Raw genomic sequence first — 22,927 nt, 5'->3', positions numbered from 1 at the left:
TCGCACGGCGCTTAAATTTTGTGGATTTTGATCAAGAGGAAGATGAAGCGAACATTACTGTAGTTAGAACATTTTCTTTGATATATGGCTTGTATTTGGGGGAAATTGTCGCAGAGGCTGCTCAATAAATTAGGCCGAATTGCAATCAAAGTTTGTACCACACATTAAAACGGATTCGTACATCTCAAGTTCTTTCTATCGCCCTGAACTCACTACTCTTTCCTCTACTCAGTAATCGTTAAGGATCAGAATTGTCTCTCATCCATCCATCAGTTTAGATTCACAAAATGTCGCGTGGCTCGAACATCTTGTTTAGACTCCATGTTTATACATAAAATCTATCTGAACATTCACGAGCGCTATAATTCAAGCGCGAAATGAGCACCACGTTTCAACTAGTCTACTTACCAGACGTCTCTCCTCCTCCTCCCAATCAAAGTATTCGTGGTGAAGGTCACACCGCAGTCATTGCTAGAAGTCGGAAATGAGAGCCTCTGAAAATTGTCACATTATGAAACATTTAAACTGTAATGGCCTTGTTCAGAAGTTGTTAAGACGCAAGATGTTTTCAATTTCCAAAGTTTTGACGCAAAACGTCGTCGGTACCTTGCCCAGTTGCCTAGAAGGATACCGAAACAGACAATCGAAAGGACATTTTTTCCAGGCAGACTGCAATAAGCACAAATTTGTTTCCTGCGAGTGTTTAAATGTCTTTACCCCCGAGATGACTGACTGCAGCTCCACAACAACTATCAAGTTAACAATTCAAGCAGTACGATAAGTAATATTGTCATTATCTTTCAATATGGCAACTATTTCTTGCATGACAGCGAACTATTTTACCTGGCAACGAAACAAAAAGCATTCTAACGAAGATGAAATTACAAAATTTTCTTTGTAAATTACTCGGAATATAGGCCCTACTGGAATCGTAAAAGCTCGTGACATAAAAAAGAGGAAATGTCAATAACAATAACGCACCACCGCAGCAATACATCAAAAAGAACAACCATTCTTGGTTAAAAAAAAGGGGGGGGATTAAGAAAAAAAAAAGTTCACTTCGAAGGCCCTGCTGTGCAATTTCTGTCTGGGCAAACCTTGGTGAACTCGCTAAAATGAAAGAAGCCAACAACACATTCGACCACCCGACGTGATTGGCCCAGATCCTAATACTACATATATAATGAAATATTCCTCGCCAATCAGCGAATGGCGTGTGCATGATGGAAACCGAGATTTATTAACGATAGTGAAAAGTCGCCAGGGTGCCAAAATTCGACACGAATCTAATCCGACAAGCTTTCGTCAACCTTTTTGCGATAAGCGAGATTGAATCGGAGTAAATCAGTCCCCCCCCCCCCTCCCGATCATTTCCTCACACTCTTCTTCTCGCCGAGGGAATTGAATAGGTGTGATAAATTGAGAATGTTATTTGTGAGAACAATACACCATCGGTACGTGTCAAAGGTCAAAATGTTCGTAGTGGCTGTCAATTGTGTCGTCATGACGAGTGGAGAGTGAAACGTCAATTACCAGAGGAATTGGCGTAGATTGTGTTTTAAAGGGCTTTACGACGCTGAAATCTGATTATGGTAACATTTCATATTTGTGGTTTATTAGGGCTCCACTCCATGTAATAAACATACAGGTAAAGCGACTGATCTGTGGGATAGACCATGGAGGAAACCGCAAGAGATATTGGAATATGTTGGAAGAGAATCAGAAAAACAAATATATAAAGGAAGGAACATATTCAAAAGGTGCTATGACAGGAGAGCAGATGAGAGAGAAAGGAAAGAAATATATACATTTATTGAGAGGGAGAAAGAGAAGGAAAGAAAGAGGTGGAATGTGCGTGTGTACAAGATCTGTGCGCCTGTGTGTGGGGAGGGGGAGAGATGGATCTTAGGGATACAAAGAGGATGTTTGATTTGATTTATTTCCGCATTCAATCAAATACAAATTTCAAAAGCACAAAAACAAAGAATAACTAGTGCAGTGATTTGAAATGATAATTAATGGAAAAGTTGAGCAAAGAAAATGGGATTCCATCGGGATCTGGTCAGTTTTTCTGTTTGCGCTTGTTACGTACTCAAAAAGCTGCATCACTTCGGGGATCCCTCGCATTTATCCCCAAGTTGAATTATCCTTCGGGTTTATGCCAGGTTCAAGTGTGTACGTTTGTGTCACACACAAACACACTGCTATAGCTTCTGACCATCCGAGCATTGAGAATCTAGGGTTTCTGGGACGAACACTGAACTAGGGCTTTCTATAGCTCAGTCGGTAGAGAACCGGGCTAGCAATCCGGAGGTCTCGGGTTCGTATCCCGATGGAATCCCATTTTCTTTGCTCAACTTTTCCACTAATGAATAATATTCATTTCTGGTCAGTTTTTCTGTTTGCGTTTGTTAAAATAATAATATAACATTACACAAATAGATAAACATAAGCAAGTGTATTAAGAAATATACAGAACATGCAATAACATTATATAGTATTTTTTCAGTAAAGAACAGAGATAATTGAATGCAGGAGACCACCATCGTGAGCGATTAAGCTTGAAATGGGTGGGGCCTCATTAAAAAAAAAAAAAACAACAGCTATCCTAGACTAGATGTGATGGGGGAGATAGATGATTTCTACACGAATTTTTGAAGACGGGCACAAACCCGCGCCCCATCCGTCTTGTCCACCCTGCCTCGGCAAAGATCCCGTCTTAATGAAGATTCGCCCGGCAGTGAAGCTTTCGAGAAGATATTAAAGAGCTCGCGTGACAGTGGCTCTACTGACTTCTCAGACCATCATCTTTTCCGTCTCCACGCAACGAGGGCTTGGACGATTTCGAGCTTTGCTTCATCTCGAGCAATTCTACAGCAAGTAGCCATCAATCGGGGCAATAGTTAGCTCGAAAGCTTTTATCCGAGAGAGCTTCCGCTCGCATGCAAATAGGTGTAATAACTTCTGGCTTGTTAGACGGAGGCGCAGTCGTAAATTTGATTGCTGTTACGACTTCGGTATACCGAGAACACCTATACAACGAGATGGATCTATTTCTTCGTAAATTGCAACGCCTGCCCTGTGACGAGGGGCTTCGTGTTTAGGGCGGAATATCTTTCATTTGAGCATGAGTTAGTATTAATTGTACGTGGCTACCAATGACGCAATAAAATGCGCTCGTGACCCTAGGGAAAACAGACCTCTGTTTTCTTTGTTTTTTTAGCAGGTGCTGTTTAGAGCTGAATAGTTTCGCCACGCGACTAGGTTCATATCTTTGGAAGAAGTGATGACCGGAAATGACAATGTGTTCGGGAATATATCATACTATGTAGATCTAAATATTTATATTGGTCGCAAGACTTTATCCCCATTTCGTGTTCATCAACTTCTGCCTTCCATACCTTCATACGACACAGCGGATAGGAGTTCGGCACCGCAGTACATGCTGTTCTGTCTGGTGCGTATACCTATGTCATGTACACATCCTTGGACAAGAATAAGTTGTCATGATGTCCCATTGACCTTGGTCTGAAACAAGGTACCGGACAGTCCTATGGAAGCAATAATAACACAGCTCTCGCCGGGGAGAGCGCAATAATAACGCTGAAACGGCTGCCCTGGGTCTATGATAGTCATTATGGTATCACAGTCACTATGTTCCCAGGAACATACCACCATTGAGTGCTTACAATAATGTTTCCTCTTCAGGCTGTTATCGTTGCCTCTTTGTGCTAAATGTCATTCGGTTGCGAATAAACACGAGGTGTTATTGGACTGCATAATGTAGGCTATATGGTGTCTGCGAATTTTGGCAGACAAATATGAGGTGTTGTTCCTTTTGAAATTTCGCGCCGACATTGCTGAAGGCAAGTGGGGCGTCCGTGTTTGCGCATGTCTACTCTGTGTCACATGGAAATCTGTCATGTCATTCTTTGTTGGCTCACACCTGTGAATACAGTGGCTATCTGAAGGCTCATGTATTCAAACCTAAGTCCAGTAAATAATTGTAAAAATGATAACAAAAAAGTATCCCCCTTTTCAAAGTAAGTAGTTTGTTGTGGCTCATGAAATGAAGTCATCTCCACATTCAACTCTACTTGTAGACTGTCAGTGTTTCTCCTTTGAACTTAGAGATGCTGCATTTGTTCGGCGAAGATTCACAAAGACGAGAATAACTTTGTGATAAAAGAAAACTTGAAGCGCGCTCAGCACTCCCGATTGGAGTTCGTGCAGAAAATACAAAACCCGACCTGCTTAAGTGTGTAACAAGGGCTTGAAGTGAAGCAAGTTGGTTTCGGCCTTTACTGGCAAGCACGAAACGCGGATGATTATTGGATGTTTCTTACTGTTTATCGGCTTGTTTACTGAGTATCTGTTTTCTATTTTAATATACTCCTCTGTGGAACGTCCATACAGAAAAAGGACACCCTGAACGATAATTAGCGATAGTAAAGTAACTTTCGTAAACAGGTTGTGTAGCTCGGTAGAGGGCGGGTTTTATGTTTGTCACTTCCTTTTGCAGCTTTACAAGGAGCAAAAGTATCGCCTGCTCCTGCATGGTCGGTGGAGGGTGTCGAATATACTTGTCAACAGTTCAATCTGCCATCATTGCAACAACATGATGGATGTCGTGCAATTACAGCCAACAATTTTCTTAGGTTTTTAACTCATTTCAGACGCCTCCATTGTTGGATGTCAATAAAATACTGAATGATATAATGAGCACGACACGGATTTTGGCGACTGGTTCGATAGAGATTTGCAAACAAGCGGGGAAAATTCCGGAGCACAAAACGTCGTCCGAATTGAGCTGCCTCGGTGAGAACATTAATTTACCAAACACTTCTCTAGACATGAAAGGGATTATGTCGCGACGAGAAATGGGCATCATTAGCTGGGTGACCTTCGAGGTAGACAAGAAAAGAAAGGGAAAGAATTCCCTGTTCAAGATAACAGCTGGAGGAATGGAAATGTTACTCCTTGTGCCAAGCCAAAATTAGTTTACATCCAATTCGAAAACGTTATGCAAACTCGAACAACAACAAAGGAGTAGATCTACTAGCCTCCGTAAATAGTCTGAAACACGCCAATTTCTCATGTGAGCGAGCTTGCCGCCAATAATATATTGGGTCCTCTAGTTATGTTGCCAGCTGATGTGCAAATAATGTTTTGCTATCATCGCAGCGATCAACATCAGCTCCTTGGTGGTATACAGAACAGCCATCATGAAAAAAAGTTATCTAGTTAGGTTGACGTGGACAAAAAGCCAGAAGACCATCTACATGTCAAGCCAATGTGATGGCCAGCACACTCGGTGACAGGAGATAAATATTTCTTTCTCTGTAATATCGACTGATGAAGATGAGGGTTTATGCTGGAAGGATGAAGGGTAGTCAAGGCAAAGACTTAGCGGCAGTAAATCGTGGCAACTTCACTGAAATTATGATGTGTAATAGGAGTCCAAAAGAAAGGAGTAGTAGGGCGGTGAGTTTGCTCAATTTACCCAGGGGGCAAGACAGGTTTACCAGACATGGGCTGTTGTAAAAGGTTGTTTGGTATCAATGTGTTCAGAAGATCCTCCTGAACAACTTCTAGGTGGACTATCTTGACAATATGCTGCTGGAAAAAAATGGCGGCCATTTTTTCAAAATGGCCGCCATGTTTAACTAATATTTATATTTTTTACAAATAACTTTTGAGTCTTACCTTTAACCACCATGTGCGAGGTATCATATTAAAGAGAATTAAATTTGCTACAGGATGATACCTCACTTGATTGGTTTGGTAATATTTTGCATAAAAATTTCCAGCCAAAATATAATTTTTATTACAATTTTTACCAAAAATTTAAATTCTGCAAAATTGCAAATTGTCATACTTCAAAAATCATCTGTCCTAGAGAATTCAAACTTTCTGAAAAACAGTCCATACATATGGGCAGTATTCTGTTAAACTTACAGGTTCATTGCATATCTCATTAAAAAATTATAATGCTCTGAAGTTAGCACTTTCATATCAGCCACAAGGGCATTTTCTACCTTTATACAGGTTATACCTTTAAACTATGGATGACAGGCATTGCACAACACTGTGAAGTTCCAGGTGCCATAAATACCAAATCATAGATCTGTAAATACGCATCCTGAGTTGTCCTCACCCATAGTTTAGGTAGATCTTTCACATGTGTTGCACCAGAATGTAGGCATACATATACTATTAGAAATTACAGTGTATAATGTCTGTATCATTCACATGGATAACAACTCTTTTAACTCTATCATTCGGGGCACTGTACAAATTGTGCAGTATTACCCTTGTATCAGCATCCTTTTGTGTTGATTTCAGGGCAGGGACATTCATAACAGACTCTTTTGCGATTAACATGCTTCTCGCTTCTTTTGTAAAGCCACCACCTAGGTAGATATGGGGCGAGCTAACAGCAGAGTGAAGACCATTTCTCACAGAGGAAGTTTAGGAGTTTAGCCTCATTTGCTGCCACTACAAAGAAATCTTGTGTGTCAGGGACCATGTAATGATCATTGATTTCCTATGTCTCAGCAGGTTTTGACCTGTGTTCTTGCTCAGCAGACTTAAAGGTGGTAATGGCCCACTGCATTTGTCACAGCAGAAGTGTATGAATTCGGTACCAGCAGGTACATCATTCAGCAGCAGGAATTTGTATCGTTCTACCCGCAATGGTTCTGAAAATGTCATCTTTGTGAAAAGACCAACGTCAAATGGCATACATGGCATCAAAGACTACTGCTGTCTTTCTGTCGAGTTGGGGCACTGCTGGTCACTTCAGTGTCTTTTATCAGAACTTTGACGCGACGGCTTGACTTGGTGCCTGTTCTCATGCTGCTATCATCCTTGAAGAGAGATAGTGGGTATTCACTGCATTCGTGATTCCCAATGAAGTCAACAAAGTCTTAATTCTAAGCCACTGACAATAATGCAGAATCATTTATGTATTAAAGCAAATGGTCACTTATTTCGTTACTCTGACCTGATGCTGCTGTTTTATCCACAGACTTCTTTGGAGTCTTGTTATATGTGTTGAATGTGCTCAGCTACTTGTTTTCTTCTAATCACTAGTCAGTGATTGAGAAAATGCCTCTAGACCAATTTGTTTCACTCTAACCAGATTGTCCTTTACGTTGGAATCGGTGCATTGTCCAGTTGTTACACTTTATTATACAGGGAAGTTGTAATTGCACTGAACAGATTTGTCTCAACTGCTGCCATTCTTGATCGCCAGGTCTTCATCCATTAAACTCGATTTACACTTGATTCATGGTGGGGGCTGTAATAATGAAGATGTTTAGCATAGATTTCAGCTCTTCAGAGACAGCAATTAATGAATGGTTTTGTGTAAACCCACTCATCTGTGCTGCATGGCTTAGTGTATATGCCATTCAGACACTTCCTTCCTTGGCATGTGCACTAGTAGGGCTGTTCCAGAAGCATGACATGAGATACACTATTGTGACTGCCATCCATTCTCCTCTCTACAAATGATGCACCTACCATGATGCTTTATTAACATCTGAGGCTGTTACAGGTAGTTTCTTCCTCTCAGTCAGATATATTGTGACAGAGAGGCAAAGACCATGTTCATATTTGTAGTGCCTTGCTACTTGGTGGTAAGGTAGCATTTGTGATGATTCACAGAGATGTCCTACCCAGTCAGTCTCTCGCTGGTAGCAGATAGGGCTTAAACCTGTGAAGAATGTCTAACATCTCCGAGAAGGTGGTCCAGAAGATTGCAGTTGGTCGTTCAATCACGGATTCTTGGAAAAACATATGTTCCTGCGGGGCTTATTACTGCTCTTTGGATTTCTAAATCATGCCTAACTTCTTGGAGGTTGCAATGTCTTTGTCAAACAGCATCTTCAGGATAAATTCTACCTGTGGCTGGTTTCCTTCAAATCAGGCACCCATGCTTCGAATACTTCCCAGTACAAACCCCACATAGCTTCGCTCAGGATTCTCAGGGCATGTATGGCCTGGTAATAGTCAGCTTTTTCACTAAACATCTTCTGACTGGTCTCCTCCTGGCATAGACCAGCAGCAACGAGAAGATCTTCTACATCTGCTTCCCTGATTATCTTGCAAACTGCTTTCATGTAGTTGTGAGCTAGATGAAAGCAGCCCAGTAGCAAGAACTATCCACGATGCTTGATTGTGATGGCGACTGCAAGTTCATAGCCTGATATCCTGTGATTATTAAATGTTGATGGCCGATTGTGATACCTGACAAGTCGCATCATTTTCTCCTTTAGACCAGCCGGATCCATTCGGGAAGATGGGGTCAAAGATAGATAGCCAATGGTACTTGATGTTCTTTGTGGATAGAGATCAGCGCAGAAGACAGAAAAACCAGGAAGTTTTGCTTATCCATTCGTCTGTACCAGTTCACAATCGCAAAGATGTGATCATTCCTCCGAGGCGCCACACAAGCAAAACTCCTATCGACCTGCATATCTGAAGATGTCATCAAACTCTCGAGTTTCTCTATATGTTGAAGTGACCTAAATGTCTTTACCTGAGATATGGCATTTGTAAAAGGGTTGGTCTTCATCATCAAAGAGCGTCTTTCTTTTGTGTGAATGTGGATTGGACAGTTTAGTACCTTCCCGGACATTCTCTGAGTGTTTGTCCTGGTTTTCAGTGACAATGGCAGTAGTGGCATTAAAACTCCCACCCTCTAATGTCTTTTTCTTCCAGTCAAGATTGTCCTGGTGCTCGTCTCAAGACCGACACTCACGAGTCATACAATCTAGAGTTATACAGCCCACAGAGTCATACAGCCTACAAGTTATACAGCCCACAAGTCATACAGTCCATGAATTCGACACCAGCAAACAAGGCCCACGAGACTGACCCATTAAACTTTGTGTTGTGTCTGTCGAACTCGTGAGCTGTTTTTACCTAGTGTCGCTCTCATGAGCTTTATTTGCCTAGTGTAGGACTCGTGGGCTGTGTGACTCATGAATGTCGGTCTTGTTGGATAACCCTGATTGTCCAATCCAAATACATCTACATGGGGAAATGTGCAGTATTTGTTCATGGTCTCTGAAATGTAGGCCTACACACCATCAGTTTGAACTTGCTGCATGGCTTGTACACTGTCCATGCCATATACGTGTACACCATCTTATGAGATAACAACTACTTTTACTTCATCGGATACCATCTTGGCTGTATGAACTAGGGTCAAAGGTCAAAAATGTTTTATCCTGTATCTTGGTAAATACATGCCTTATTACTCCCATATTTTTGCACGAGCAAAGACCATGGTTGCAAGAATCATTTCACAAAATAAAAACTTTTTTCTTAGATGCCATCCTGGCAGTGCAAAGAATGGTCAAAGGTCAATTAATACCTCATTCTTTGTCTAATTCGTCACTATATGATACGTATCACCCCATATTTTACACACATATAGACCATGATACATGGATCGTCAGCAGAAATAACAACAATTTGCTAGGACATCATATGGGCAGTCCAAATTTGGGTCAAAGGTCACAGATATTATATCTCTTATCTTGGTAAATATGATCGCCTTCATATTTTACACACATACATGTATACAGACCCATAATGATTTTTTTAGATAACTAGTTATTGCTCAGAAGCCATCTTGGCTGTGCAAATATGGGTCAAAGGTCAGAAATACATCACTAAGATATCTTTGAGAATACATTACCCCATATATTGCACACATATGGACCACGATACATAGACCATTTTGTGAAATAACGACCCTTTGCTCAGATAACATCTGAACTGGGCAAATTACCGGTATAGGTTCCGGTTTCAGCTGAACATTATGTATATTGTACATGCCTGATCACCCTCATATTGTGCACACTTACATAGACCATGTTGCACTAATGGTTTCGTGAAATACCGACCTCTTGACATGTACTATCTTGGCCATGTGAATTACAGTCAGAGCTCAAAATATTTATATCTTAATGGAGCGGATCACTGCAGGCACATTTTATTCAATATCCAAAGGCCAACGAAAGTTGTACATACACTGTATGCATATGCAACAGAAAAGCTAGAAAACTGCCGTTTTATGTTATATAAAATGTCCACTTTGGAACATCATAACTTTTCATTTAGGACAACAATTAAATTGTAATTTTCACACATTGTTAACCATATATAAAGACAGTTTTCTACCAACTTTGAGGTCTGTAGTTGCTATAATTTTTGGAATATGAACAAAATAGTAATTTTGCAAAATTTACATAATGTGGAAAAATTAGTAAAAAATTGATTTTGGCCAAGAAATTTTTATGCAAACTGCCTTTAAACCACTCAAATGTGGTATATTCTTGTAGATAATTTAATTCTCTTCAATTTGATACCACACACATGTTGATTAAAGGTAATTTTCAAAAGTTATTTGCCAAAAATATCATTATTACTTACACATGGCGGCCATTTTGAAAATGGCCGCCATTTTTAACCAGCAGCATAATTTTCAGGTAGTCCACCTAGAAGTTGTCAAGAATGATCCCCTGAACATTTTGACACCCAACAACCTTTTACAACAGCCCATGTCTGATTTCCCCCCAAAATGGGGTTTTGCCCCCTAGGTAATTGGTAGCGCGTCCTCCTCACAGTCCAAAGGACCCCGGTTCGATTCCCGGGTCCCACAGAGCAGTGTTGTGAGTAATCATTCCGTCCCCTCTAGTAAGAGGCAAAACACTTTGTCTCTTGTATAGAAGGACTTAAAATGGAGGTCTCGTGTGCGAGAGAGTCACAACTCATGCACGTAAAAGATCCCGCTTCATTTATTCATCGCATAAAAGAGCAGGGTGCTTAACCTGGTGAAGTGGTCCCGCCTGACATCCAACTGACCCCATGGAAGACCAGCTATTGCAGCTGAAAATGGGCTATCCAGTCATCATCTCAGATGGAAATGGAACAAACAAACAAACTCTTATGCCTTTGTGAAACTTCGTAACTTCCCGGAATGCGGTAGTCCCTGAAGTGGGGAATTATACCTCCATGGGGTAATGCAACGTGTTTCTCGAGTCAAATAAAACAGAGAAAGTCACAAAGTTTGTTCCCGAAAATGTGTGTTCGTCTGAGAGGACAACACCTATAGATTCCAGGCACTTTGATAATCCCCTTCTTGTCACAATGTCATCAAAGCCCCGCTTGTCTGAGGTTTATATTCACTGGGGATGTGGCACTAACTGGTAAGAGTACGCCATTCTGGTATTTCGTTGCCAACAATGGGGATGTCCCGATTAATGTGGTCTACAGTCTGGACTTTTTCCCCCGTGGAATGTGATGGCAAGACACCTTCTGGTACATGCGTCAAGCGGTGTTATTGCGCAATTCCAATGCTTCCCGGATGGACACATTCTCTTTGTAACACCCTTGTTTTGATTGATTGTTGGTAACGCGTGGACTTGTAGGTCGAACGGCCCGTTTTGCCGCTTGATGCTGGCGAGTATTTGTCTAATAAATAGGAAGAAACCAAGCAAACCAACAAGTAAAAATCTCAGACAAAATCTAATGAAAATTTTGAATACAAAATACATTAATTTAAATCAGTTACACTGAAGGCATAAAGTATATTCTTTTAAGGGAAACCCATCTCCATGTTCCAGATTAACTTTCAGAAGCAGATGTACACAAACAAAACTACTTATCCAACAACATGGAATTTTAGGTTTTACGCGTTTTCACATCGGGGTGAAACTAGCCACAGCTATTCAAATTCATGAAATTCTTCCGTCGAGTTATTTTTAATGCAACTGATTGACATATTGCCTTACATCGACATGATCTCCGGACAGGCGCATGTCCGGAGATCAGGAGGTCTCAGGTTCGAATCCTGCTCGAGTACGTACGCCCATGAATTTTTATCATGGCTACTACTAAAACACTGATTCATTCAGTGCTTATTTACGTCGATGTAAAGGGCAATGTGTCAACCAGTTGCAATAGCCACATCTACTTGTGCAAATTAGGCGATGTCACCGGAGACGCCACCCTCGCAAAAGGCTCCAACTGACATGCATAAAAACCCTTGTTGCATTTTCTTCCTCTAAAGTGATATGAAAGAGAATGAAATACATCTTATGCAGCAAATAGAGTCACAATATTCTGACAATTATGAATTAATTAGATAGTCATATTTGTTCGATTATTGAAATTATACTAATTACCTGTTTCCTTTGTTGTACAAACCAATGAAATTACCATCATGTATAATATCATGTGATTTTGAACAACGTCACTGTTTCAAGAAAACTTACACATTTCAGAACTTTCCTATGTTTGACACCAAATAACTTTTCAGTGTTCAGAATGTACTCAAAGACTGTTTTCTACCCTTCTTTTCCACAAGTAAGAAGAAGTAAGAAGTAAGCATTTCCATAAGTAATACTATTTTGGGTTTCCATTGAAAGACTCTGTCGTAATTTTTACTCATTTGAATGTACTCGTTCATCAACATTATACTCTGCTCTCTAATACCAACTTACCTACCAACTTACCTAGAATATAGATACACACATACGTATACACGCACCCACGCTGTACACAACAGAACCCAACATTCCAGCCGTAGGGTGTGGCTTGTTTTAGTTTGTTTGAATATCAAATAATGACCGCAAGCAACAAAACAACTGAAGAAATATTTGAATTACGAGAAAGTGTCAAGATGGCACGTTGAAGACTGCACGGTGTAGAAAGTGTGGGCGTCGGTGACAGATGTTTGTGCTTTCACCATATTAATGGGAAACAGGAATGCAACAATGCCAAACCGAACACGTCGCATTGTGTAATTTTAAATCCTACCCATTAAGCACCTTCGGTGGAAGAGAAAAGTTCTCGAAAACTGCCATGACGTAATTTTCGGATCGTTCTGACATTTCTGTGAATTCGGTCGGGTTTTTTTTTTCACGATTGTTTATAAAACGGAATGGGATGGCACAAACATTGGCCTCGGTAAATATCACCCAGTCCTGGAATGACTGTGAAAGAGCAAGATTTATGTTTTTCGCCGTGTGTTTATGATCGTTGATATATGAATTTGCCATTCGGTAAAGAAGCTCAGAGGATTCTAAAGACGAAATTTCGAGTTGATGTTTTCCGTTGCGATCAGTATCTCTTGCCTGCCAACATCTGGTATGCTGGCGCCGCTTTTGCTGTCCTCATTCCCTTTTAGGTGCCTCGGCAGGTACGTATAGTGTCTGTCAGATGATAAGCGCTCAGCGAAATGTTCATTCAACAAGCATTACAAAAATTGTCCCAACTCGTGAAGACAAACAAGGTAGTATCAAATGGATTGGTACGGAGATTCTGTTGAGGTCAACCGTGTTTGGCACTGTCAATAACTATATGGAACATTATGAATTGTTAATTTCATTGTTAAAAGCATTGGAACATCTACATGGAAAATGTGCTTATCATATAAAATATTATCATGTTTCTTTCTTCCGCGTCTTAAATATATTATGTATACACCACACGTGATTAGATGCGAAGATACAGGCACGCACATGTAATGGTGGACATGGGTGTGTGTGTGTATGTATGTATGTGTCATACTATTCCGTGCAATATCATGTATGTGTATGTGTGTGTGTGTGTGTGTGTGTGTGTGTGTGTGTGTGTGTGTGTGTACGTGCGTGCGTGCATGTTTGTGCCTGTGTCTGGGTCTACGTGTCTGTTGATGAGTGTGTACTTCTTAAATGCCAGGTTAATGAAAGCACTGAGAAACTGTCGTGCTATCTTGAAGGATGTCACATTTCCTTCCGTCCTTCCTTCCTTCCTTCCTTCCTCCCTTCCATCTCTCTTTCCATCCATCTAAAATATATTGCTTCTGTTCAACGAGCTGTTCGTGAGACGGCCCACGCGGCTTAGTCGGTACCCGTTTATCATCAGCCGAGAAAAAGAAGAAATGTCGGGAGTCGCCTGTAAACATATGCTATAATCACAGACCGGAACCTCGGAGAAATAGAGAGTGCAGTTATTAAAATATCGGCGACGTTGGGTCCTAGAAAGGACGTGCCGAAAGTCTATGAGTATAATATATTGTCCCAGAGGTTTCTTAATACTTGTGCACTGTAGTACAATTTCCGCTTAGAATACGACGCACCCAATACTCCATGATTATTACTGTTCCCAACTGATTTCATTTTAAATCTCAAATAACAATGGCACACATTCTCCGATTTGTTCAATTCTAGGCTTAATTGTGCAAGATTAAGTAGTCACTACTTGAATTGACTTTGAGAGCACAAACTTCCACTGCTACAATCGAGAAGACGTCTGGTGTCACCGCTGAAAGCTTTAAAAGTCTTGGGCTTTTAGGTTTAGAACAGTCGTTGAAAAAAATCCTGCCTGTAAAGTTAAAAAGGAAATGTTGATTAACAATTAAAGCAAATATCGAAAGAGATACCCAACATGTTGTAAACGACGTTTTTGTGTAGAAACTCAAGAAGGTTATTGAACATTTCAAGCTATCTCAATAAGATTTTATCGTCTAAGCGCTTCGTCACCCTTTAGAATGATGACATGAAAAGAGTGATAACAAAACAAAACACAACAAAAACACAACAAACAAACAATCGAAAAGTCTCAGAAGGCGTTTTGGAGAACGAACCAAACAAGATTTTCTTTCGAAGCCAGTCATATACGTTTTACTTCTGTTACAACAACTGAAACAAATAGAAAAATATCCATGTTACAGGGGGCGTTTATTTAAAAGGAATGACATTTTGTGACATACACCACATTTCAAAGCTTATATCTGTCCAAGTACACAATGTGTTTTGGACGTTCATTGTCCTTGCGGATTACTATGATTTACGAGAAAATAACCGTGGCCAAGCGTTTAATTCAATTTGAGTCTCAGGAGATAGGGTCTGGGTGCTGTGTAACTACCTCGGCAATGTAAAATGTCGGTTTGAAACATGCCGACAAAACTAGCATTTATGTCACGTAGCCAAACGGTCCTCGCAAACACACACACGCGCGTGCACACACACATACACACACACACATACACACACACACACACACACACACACACACACACACACACACACACACACTTTAACCAGGGAGGCCACCTCCCTGCTTTAACGCTCAACAAGTCTTATAACAGGAAGGACCATTTACGAAGCGTTTAAATTTATCAGATTTACTTTCCTATATACTTTCAATGACACTGTCCATTGCGCATGAGAAGAGTCGAGGTAAATTCTACCCCCCCCCAAAAAAAAAAAAAAAAAAAAAAACACACACACACAAAAAAAACAAAAAACAAAAAACAAAAAAAAAATGAAACGCGTTGTTCGTGATACCGGGAAAAGGTTGTTAGTTGCCGTACGACAACCTGAATAATATTCCTGACTCTTGTGTTGTTCAAGAGGAATGCTACTGTATGGTTCTCTCAAGTATCCGTATCATTGTGATAGTAAAGTACTGTATACTTGATTTGTGCAACAATGAGAACTTCCTAAAGGTGGGGGAAGGGAAGGAGAGGAAAGAGAAGGAGGAGGAGGAAGGTGAAGAAGAAGAAGAAGAAGAAGAAGACGAAGAAGAAAGAGAGAAAGATTGATAACAAGTCATAGTGAGGGGGAGAAAGGGGACGAAAGATATTTATAGAGAAAGCGAGAGAGAGGCAGAGATAAGGATAGATAGAAAGATGGATAGAATATGGAGATAGGTAGAGAGGGAGGAGTTAGAGAGAAAGAGAAGAAAGAGGCAATCATTAAGAAGGATATGCGACATTGACTTGTCAAACTGAGACCCTGGACGGAGAAGTATAGACTCTAGAGAAGGCAAACCGATAAGCACAGTTCGGCCAGAACTATTGGTACAGCTGAGAAATCCATCTCCCCGCCTCCAAATTCATCTTTTCCTCAACCTCCTCCTCCTCCTCCTTCTCCATCTCCTGCCTGACTCGGAAGAAAGGCCAGTATGCGGCACACCTTGTTGTCTGAACAAACAGGACTTCTTCGATCCCAGTCGCCATGGCAACGGATAGTGACGGGAGGCGCGAGAAGCTACCTAATAGCTCGGCTGATTGCAAGATGGCGCGCACACCTCTCACAAGATTTTGACCTCTCATGATAATCTATGTATCAGCATTTTACCTTGACAATTATTTGTTGTTGTTGCTTTTTTTCCTGTCTCATTGATGTGCTGTATTTGCACTTTTGTGATTTTATTGTATGTTCTTTTGTGTTCTGTCTTGCAGAAGGAACATATACCAAGCAAGATGTGGTCGACAATCAGACGGTTCTCATCAGTATCTGGGACACTGTAAACGAGGTAATATCCGGGGGGGGGGGGGGAATCTTTATCATCTTTATCGTCATCACTTATTGTCGTCATAATTATCTTCTGTGATATGATGTCAAGGAAACAACATGAACGTGGTTGCACATACGTCACTATTTTCATTTTGCTCTACCTAACCATCTTCACTGAGAATAATTCTGCATTTCTCTCTTTCTTCCCTTTCTTCTCTTCCTCATCATTTCATTCATTCATTCATTGTATACAAGTTCTTTCGAATGCGTTTTTAATTCTCCTCTTCACTTTTTCCGACGTGTTTAATTTTTCGTCAACCTCCCTTTGCCGATCTTCTCTTTTCTCCTTATCTCCTACCTCTCATTCATCTTCTTCTTGCGCCTCTTTCTTCTCTTTCTCTGTTTCGTCTTTGTTGGAATTTCTTCAAACATTTACCCTTATTCTGCACATCTGGTCAGCACTTTGATAATATTATAATTTTAACTAAGCCTCAATTCTGCCTGTCGGCTGCCATGCCAGTTATTTTTTTATAAACCATTAATTAACGAATACATAGATAAAAAATAAGTAAATGAAGATGCAAGGCCGCCACTAACGATAGTTAATGAGGCAGCAAGGTGGGCAACGAGCCGAAAGAAGCAAACAAAGTCCTTTTGAAAATCGCTTCAGATAGTCGTTGATTTCAAAGGCCAACACCCTCTAAAAGTAATTCAAGACGTGATTCACTTCATGATTCACTAGATTTGATAGGAATACACCTTTTGGCCACTATGATATCGATGTTTTAGTGTATTGCAGCATTTGCCCCAATGACAAAACTCCACTCTTCCGTAAATTTCAAGTAGACTTAATAGCTCAAAGAGGGGACGGAGAGGAGAAGAGGGAGAGGGGGGTACTCAATTCGCAGTTTTGCATGGTTGAATTCTTAACTTGATGCTCGCCAAACGCTCGCCAAACGCACCATCAGTTCCTCAGGAGAAAAGTAAAAAGTTGTTTACATGTTACGTGTGGTCAAAGATTCCACGAAGCATACACGACCAACATGACCAAACGGCAATGTTACGGAACTTCGCATTGTTAGCTGTTTCGGCCATATAAATATGCCAGCATTGCATTTTCTGCTATGTCATCCAATCACTGAAAACGTGATCCCGCAAAAATTGGCCATAATGTAATACGTATTACGGTAATATCAATGTGATATAAGCTCCGAGCTTACGTTTTCTATCTCGTGTTAACAGGATGCCGAGAGTCTGGGTCGATACGTCACGTGGGCCGATTGCCTGGTTGTCGTCTACAGCATCACCAGCAAGCAGAGTTTCCAGCAAGCCAAAGAACTTTTACAGGAGCTCACTGAGTTCCAGAAAGCGCGGGAAACCCACGAACTTCCCATCGTGTTGCTGGGCAACAAGAACGAGATGGAAAGATACAGGTCAGCCCACTGTAGAAGCAAGAATAATTGCTTTTCGCCGTGGTTATACGGTGTCGTTTGACGTACACCCTCTCAAATGGGCAATCATTAACTCAAGCTGTATGAATTCAAGAAAATTCGACAACCAAAATTAGTCAACATGCCTGAAACTACGCTAATGAAGGACATTGTTGAGTACCAACAACATTATTCTCTAACACTTGAAAAGGAACGATTCTGCAGCTTCTTTTATTGGTTATGTTGAAAAACCATGCGTGAGAATATTTTATGCTATTAAAGTTTAACATTTCATCCGCTTCCTGTTTTTTTTCTTCTTCCCTCCCCTCCTCCTCCCCCTCCTCCTCCTCCTCCTCCTCTTCTTCTTCGTCTTATTTTCTTCTCCTTCGTCTTCTAACTTTTTTTGTCATTTTTCTCTTCCTCTTGGTCTTTCGTCTTCATCATCTTCCCCTCATTTTTTCTCCTCCTCAGACAAGTCAGCAAGCTTGATGGGGGCGCTCTTTCAACGCAGTACGCTTGCTCCTATCACGAGGTGTCCGCAGCAGGCGACTACGAAGACGTGGAACACGTCTTCCACGAAACCGTGCGAGAGGTACGGCGTGAGGCGGAGCGACACATGCCCCTCAAACCGCTATTCATCGAGGAGAAACCCGTATCAGTGACTGACGGTGGCAGCACGCACGGAAGCCCGCATGGTCATCACGCGCGGAACAAACTGGCCACACCAAAGGCTCCGCGGGTCGTACCGAAAAGGACGGTCTCGAGTTTCAAGTTTTTCAATAAAGGCTTCAAAATATTTTCACAATGATTGAGCCTTCCTGATAAACTGCAAGACTTACTGTTTCGCTCTCCTGTAAGATCATGATAATTTATTTGAATACAATGTAATGCTTGAAAGTTACTCATTTTGCCGCCGTCGGATCGTTGGCGTCGGAAGCACCTCGTTCGGAGACAATGAACCTGAAGCAGCCAGAAACGTCTGTCCAGAGCGCAAGGTTAAAACGTCAGCCCTCAGGATCTACGCTAGGAGTAGGAACACGAAGTCTCATTAACTTTGTGTGTCTTATTTCATGTGTAACTAATCAAGCGAGGACTCACCGATAACTATACATCTATACTATAAAGTGGGCTATGAGGGAAGGCACTCGACATCCCGATGACATTGAGCCAACTAACCAACGAATTTATCATCATGGAATCGACATGCATAGATTCATTATGTCTGACATGACGCAGCTCTAACGACGCAAAGAGAAAACTGATGCGATGGTGGTGGTTTTCTTATCTTATCCTCAACAAAGATTATGATGAAGTCTATAGTCCGCTATGAAAGTTTTTTCTGATACATGTACCAACATTCAATTTTAGATCATTGCGTTCCCATTTACTCGTGAAGATTGTTTTAATACAGTGCAGGTTCAGTTCAGTTGATTTATTTCAAACATTAATCAACAGTGTAAAAGAAACGTGCAGAAGTAATAACCAATCATTGGTCTACACAACAGGCTGATGATTGGAGGGCATGATGAAATAGCGGTCGACAACAAAGTTAAACTCGAGACTATTTTGGGAAAAGTCATATTTGAAGAATTTTGTAAGTTTGTATGTACAATGTACTATAGTATTTATCTCAACTGCTTCTCCTACTGTTAGTTTTGGTCAATGATTTTACATTTTCCATTCTAGATAAGATTTCATATGCTATGGTGAAGATACAGCATCTGTAGCTGACAGAAAGTCAAATCAGTTGCCTGATATCATGCTACTTTCAGTGATACCAGGTGGACGTAGAGCACAGAAATAATATAGTTCTGTGACGTAGAGACGCTCTTCATAACCAAGATCTCACCTTGTGAGGGCGTTTGTCAGCTATCAACGAGATCCGCAAACTTTTCTCTCTTTTTTTTTTCGCTCTCTTCGCCGAGTGCCGCATCCGAGGCAAAGCCGAAGATTGGATGAGTGCATAACTACGCGGTACACTGTATGGTAAAGCCCACAGTTGAAAATTGTATTTGGATCATCAGAATCATTAAGTCAGTGATTAAAGGGATAGTATATTTTAGTTTTGGCTGAGATAGAGTTTCAGGCTTCCAACTTTATTTTGGAGAGAATCTAATGAGAAACTCTGTTATGAAATATGAAAGAGCATACTTTATGGTAAGAGGAATTCAAAGATATTTGATGCAAATTAGTTTTTTTTAAGTGGCTGAGATGTCCAGAAACAAAGAGGTCCTAATATAAAATGGAACCCGTCATTTATTAGAACCAGTATGTTTTATTTTGTTCTTGGATATCTTAGCCATTTCAAAACCGATTTTCGACAAATAAACTTTGAATACCTCTCAGAATCAGTGGTTTCTTATCATCTCACAAACAATTGAAAATCTGAATCCCCCCATCTGAACTAAAATCATATAGTGGGATAAAGGTGGGTGTGCGTCAAAGACTGAAGGACTTACTACAATGGAAAAACTGAAATTGAGTTAATCGTTAGACGAGACAAGGTATGATCAAATTTACCCTCATCCCAGATTTCTGAAGGTCCATCCATGTCCTCAAAGCACACACGAAAAGTAATTGTCATCTTGTCGATTTGTCATCATTTTTCACACAAGACAAACACACCCAGTCATAATGAGTGACGTAGCTTCTTCTTTTTCTTCCTCCGTGACAGCTGCCTTTCAAATGTGTTTATAGCTGACGCACGTTCATCACCCTAACATGGTTCCCATGAGATGGTACAATGTACAATGTACAGTGCAAAGGTTTTGTGTGTTCTATAAAGATGTTTTTGCAATGTTCTTTGTAAAGTTTCTTTGTTCAACTACGTCCGCAAATGACTCTCGGAAGCTATCAAGTCGTCCTCGAACTTGCAGACCAAGACTGCAGGGGGAAAAAAAGGAAATACATTTTTAGACACTGTGTCACTGTTTTCACAGCCAGCAGCTATAAGATATAATAACCTGAAAGTCCAACCCTAGTAAAATGGAGACTGTTTTAAGAATCATGTTCGAAAGTGCATTTTCTTTGTGGTGAGTTCATGTTCTGTTGTGTTTCGTGGTTGCGCATGCAACGTGCGATGCACTGTATGTTTTGTTCTCATCAATAGACCTGTATGCAATGTACACATGTATTTACACATTCAATTCTGTCGAAATGTAGGGTACATGAAGATTGCACGTCTCATACAAATGTAATGATACTGGCCCCGAAGTGAAAGGATACTGTGTATTCCTCCTCCCCACCCCCCCCCCCCCCTCCATACACACAACTTAAAAATAAAAATAAGTGATAACCAACAGACTTCTTGTAAGAGTCTACATTGTGACTGCAGAATGTCCCCAAGTTTGACTCTTGAGAAAATGTAAGCACAGGAAAATGTGCCGCTTCTACATTTTCTACATGTACGAGATCTTACGAGAGAAAAAACAACTTCATATAGTTATGAATTTTGTTGTCACACATTTAAAGGGATAGTTTAGTTTTGGTGGAGATGGGGATTCAGGTTTTAGCTTTTTGTTAATTAGAAACCTCTCATATGAAATATTACAGAGCCTACTATTCTAAGAGATATTAAAGGTTGATTGGATTAAAATCGGTTTTGAAATTGGTGAGATACCCCAAAATAAACAAAACAAAGTGGTCCTAATACGTAAAATGTGGGTACCACTTTTAATTAGGACCTCTTAGTCTGGATATCTCAGTCGTTTCAAAACCGATTTTCATCAAATAAGCTTCTGATTCCTCTTAGAATTGTATGGTCTTCAACATTTCATATAAGTGGTTTCTAAGTATCTTACAAAAAGTTAAAATCCGAGTCCCCATCTCAACCAAAATTGTACTATCCCTTCTAATTTTGCTTACGATCGTCATGTCTTTACATAATCAATTTTGATTTGTTTTCATGCAACTTGTGATATTGTATGTGACAATAAACGTACACTGTATTTCACTACCATAAGTAAACCCCATACTAGAAAGATTAGCCTGTGTATAGCTTGCTGCTATTGAGTGCAAAAACTAAATAATCTTCATATTGCAGTTTCTTGTACTGTCTTCAATAATGTGTTAAGTTGTTAGGAACTTTAGTTTATAAAAGACTGGAGATGCAAGTACATTATCGACTTACAACAGAACTGTCAAATCAAAGGAATTGGCAACCTCAGGATAACCTGCAAGAAGTTGTCTGTATTTGTAACACCATCTTTTTGGCTTTGCCTTTGAATATTGGCCATGTGTCATCATGCATTTACTGTGCATTTTGCGATGACATCTGCTGAGAAATGTTCTAGCCTTACAAACTACAGTAGTGCATACACTTCTTTTGTACAGTACTTCTTTTTTTTTCATAGTACTTGTACATGTACAGTACATGGACATTGCAATCCTTTGCTTGAAATTGAAATGTGCATGTATGAATAAGACTGCTTGAAACACTTACCAGTACATGTGAGTGATAATAATGCCAAACAGATTGTGAATCTGTGTTGGTGAATATGCATGTGTGTGTGTGCGTGTGTGTATGTGCATTATGCATGTGTGCTGAAAAGAAAAAGAAGTACAATGTTGTAGAAGGGTATGAATTTAAAAAGTAAACAAAAAACAAATGACACTCGTTTATAAATAAAGACAGCGCAAAATGCAGTTATTTCATGTCAACAAATTGTTTTTAATGGTGTTCCAGCTGCACACCATCTTCTTGGAATACACCATGTTATGTGGATAACCCAGCTCCATTACTGTATTTTCTTGTCAGAGTCATCAAATCTACTACTGTATAGTGCTATGGCATTATACATGTACTTTAATGTCCATACACATACAATTTTAAGGGCAAAAAGGTGCATTTTTCCCATCAAAGCACAAGAAAAAAAAAATCATGACAGACACGCATATGACATGGTCGGATTTACAAAAATGAATCTGTATACCATCGATAAAGCATCGATTCAAACGGTATTCAAGTTGTAATTTGAGCAGCAAAACTGTGGTATGAGACATTAGAGTTTTGTGTTAGGTAGCTCATTGTATTTCCTTGACTACATATCCATTTTTAAGTCTTGGAAAGTACCGGATTCTTCATGAAAATCATGACCAATGACAGTCAGTAAAAGACATGACGCCTTGATCAGAGATACATGTATATTTCATTGTACTTTTATTATTCTGAATGGTTCACAACTGATGTGTTGT

The 22,927-nt window shown here is 40.2% G+C and overlaps 1 protein-coding gene across 1 annotated transcript in view; it reads left to right on the top strand.

Moving 5' to 3' along the window:
- Nucleotides 1–18,542, top strand: part of LOC139721042 (ras-like protein family member 12) — a 69,119-nt gene extending 50,577 nt beyond the window's left edge. The window contains exons 3-5 of the mRNA XM_071632372.1: nt 16,250–16,323; nt 17,547–17,737; nt 18,206–18,542. Of these exons, the coding sequence (XP_071488473.1) occupies nt 16,250–16,323; nt 17,547–17,737; nt 18,206–18,542 (602 nt within the window). The remainder of the gene's footprint in view (nt 1–16,249; nt 16,324–17,546; nt 17,738–18,205) is intronic.
- The last annotated feature ends 4,385 nt before the right edge of the window (nt 18,543–22,927 follow it).

This window comes from Diadema antillarum, unplaced genomic scaffold (assembly GCF_040938485.1).
Source record: "Diadema antillarum isolate AM-2024a unplaced genomic scaffold, OU_Dant_1.0 scf00000137, whole genome shotgun sequence".
Taxonomy (NCBI): domain Eukaryota; kingdom Metazoa; phylum Echinodermata; class Echinoidea; order Diadematoida; family Diadematidae; genus Diadema; species Diadema antillarum.
This window is presented reverse-complemented; position numbering and strand designations above follow the sequence as displayed.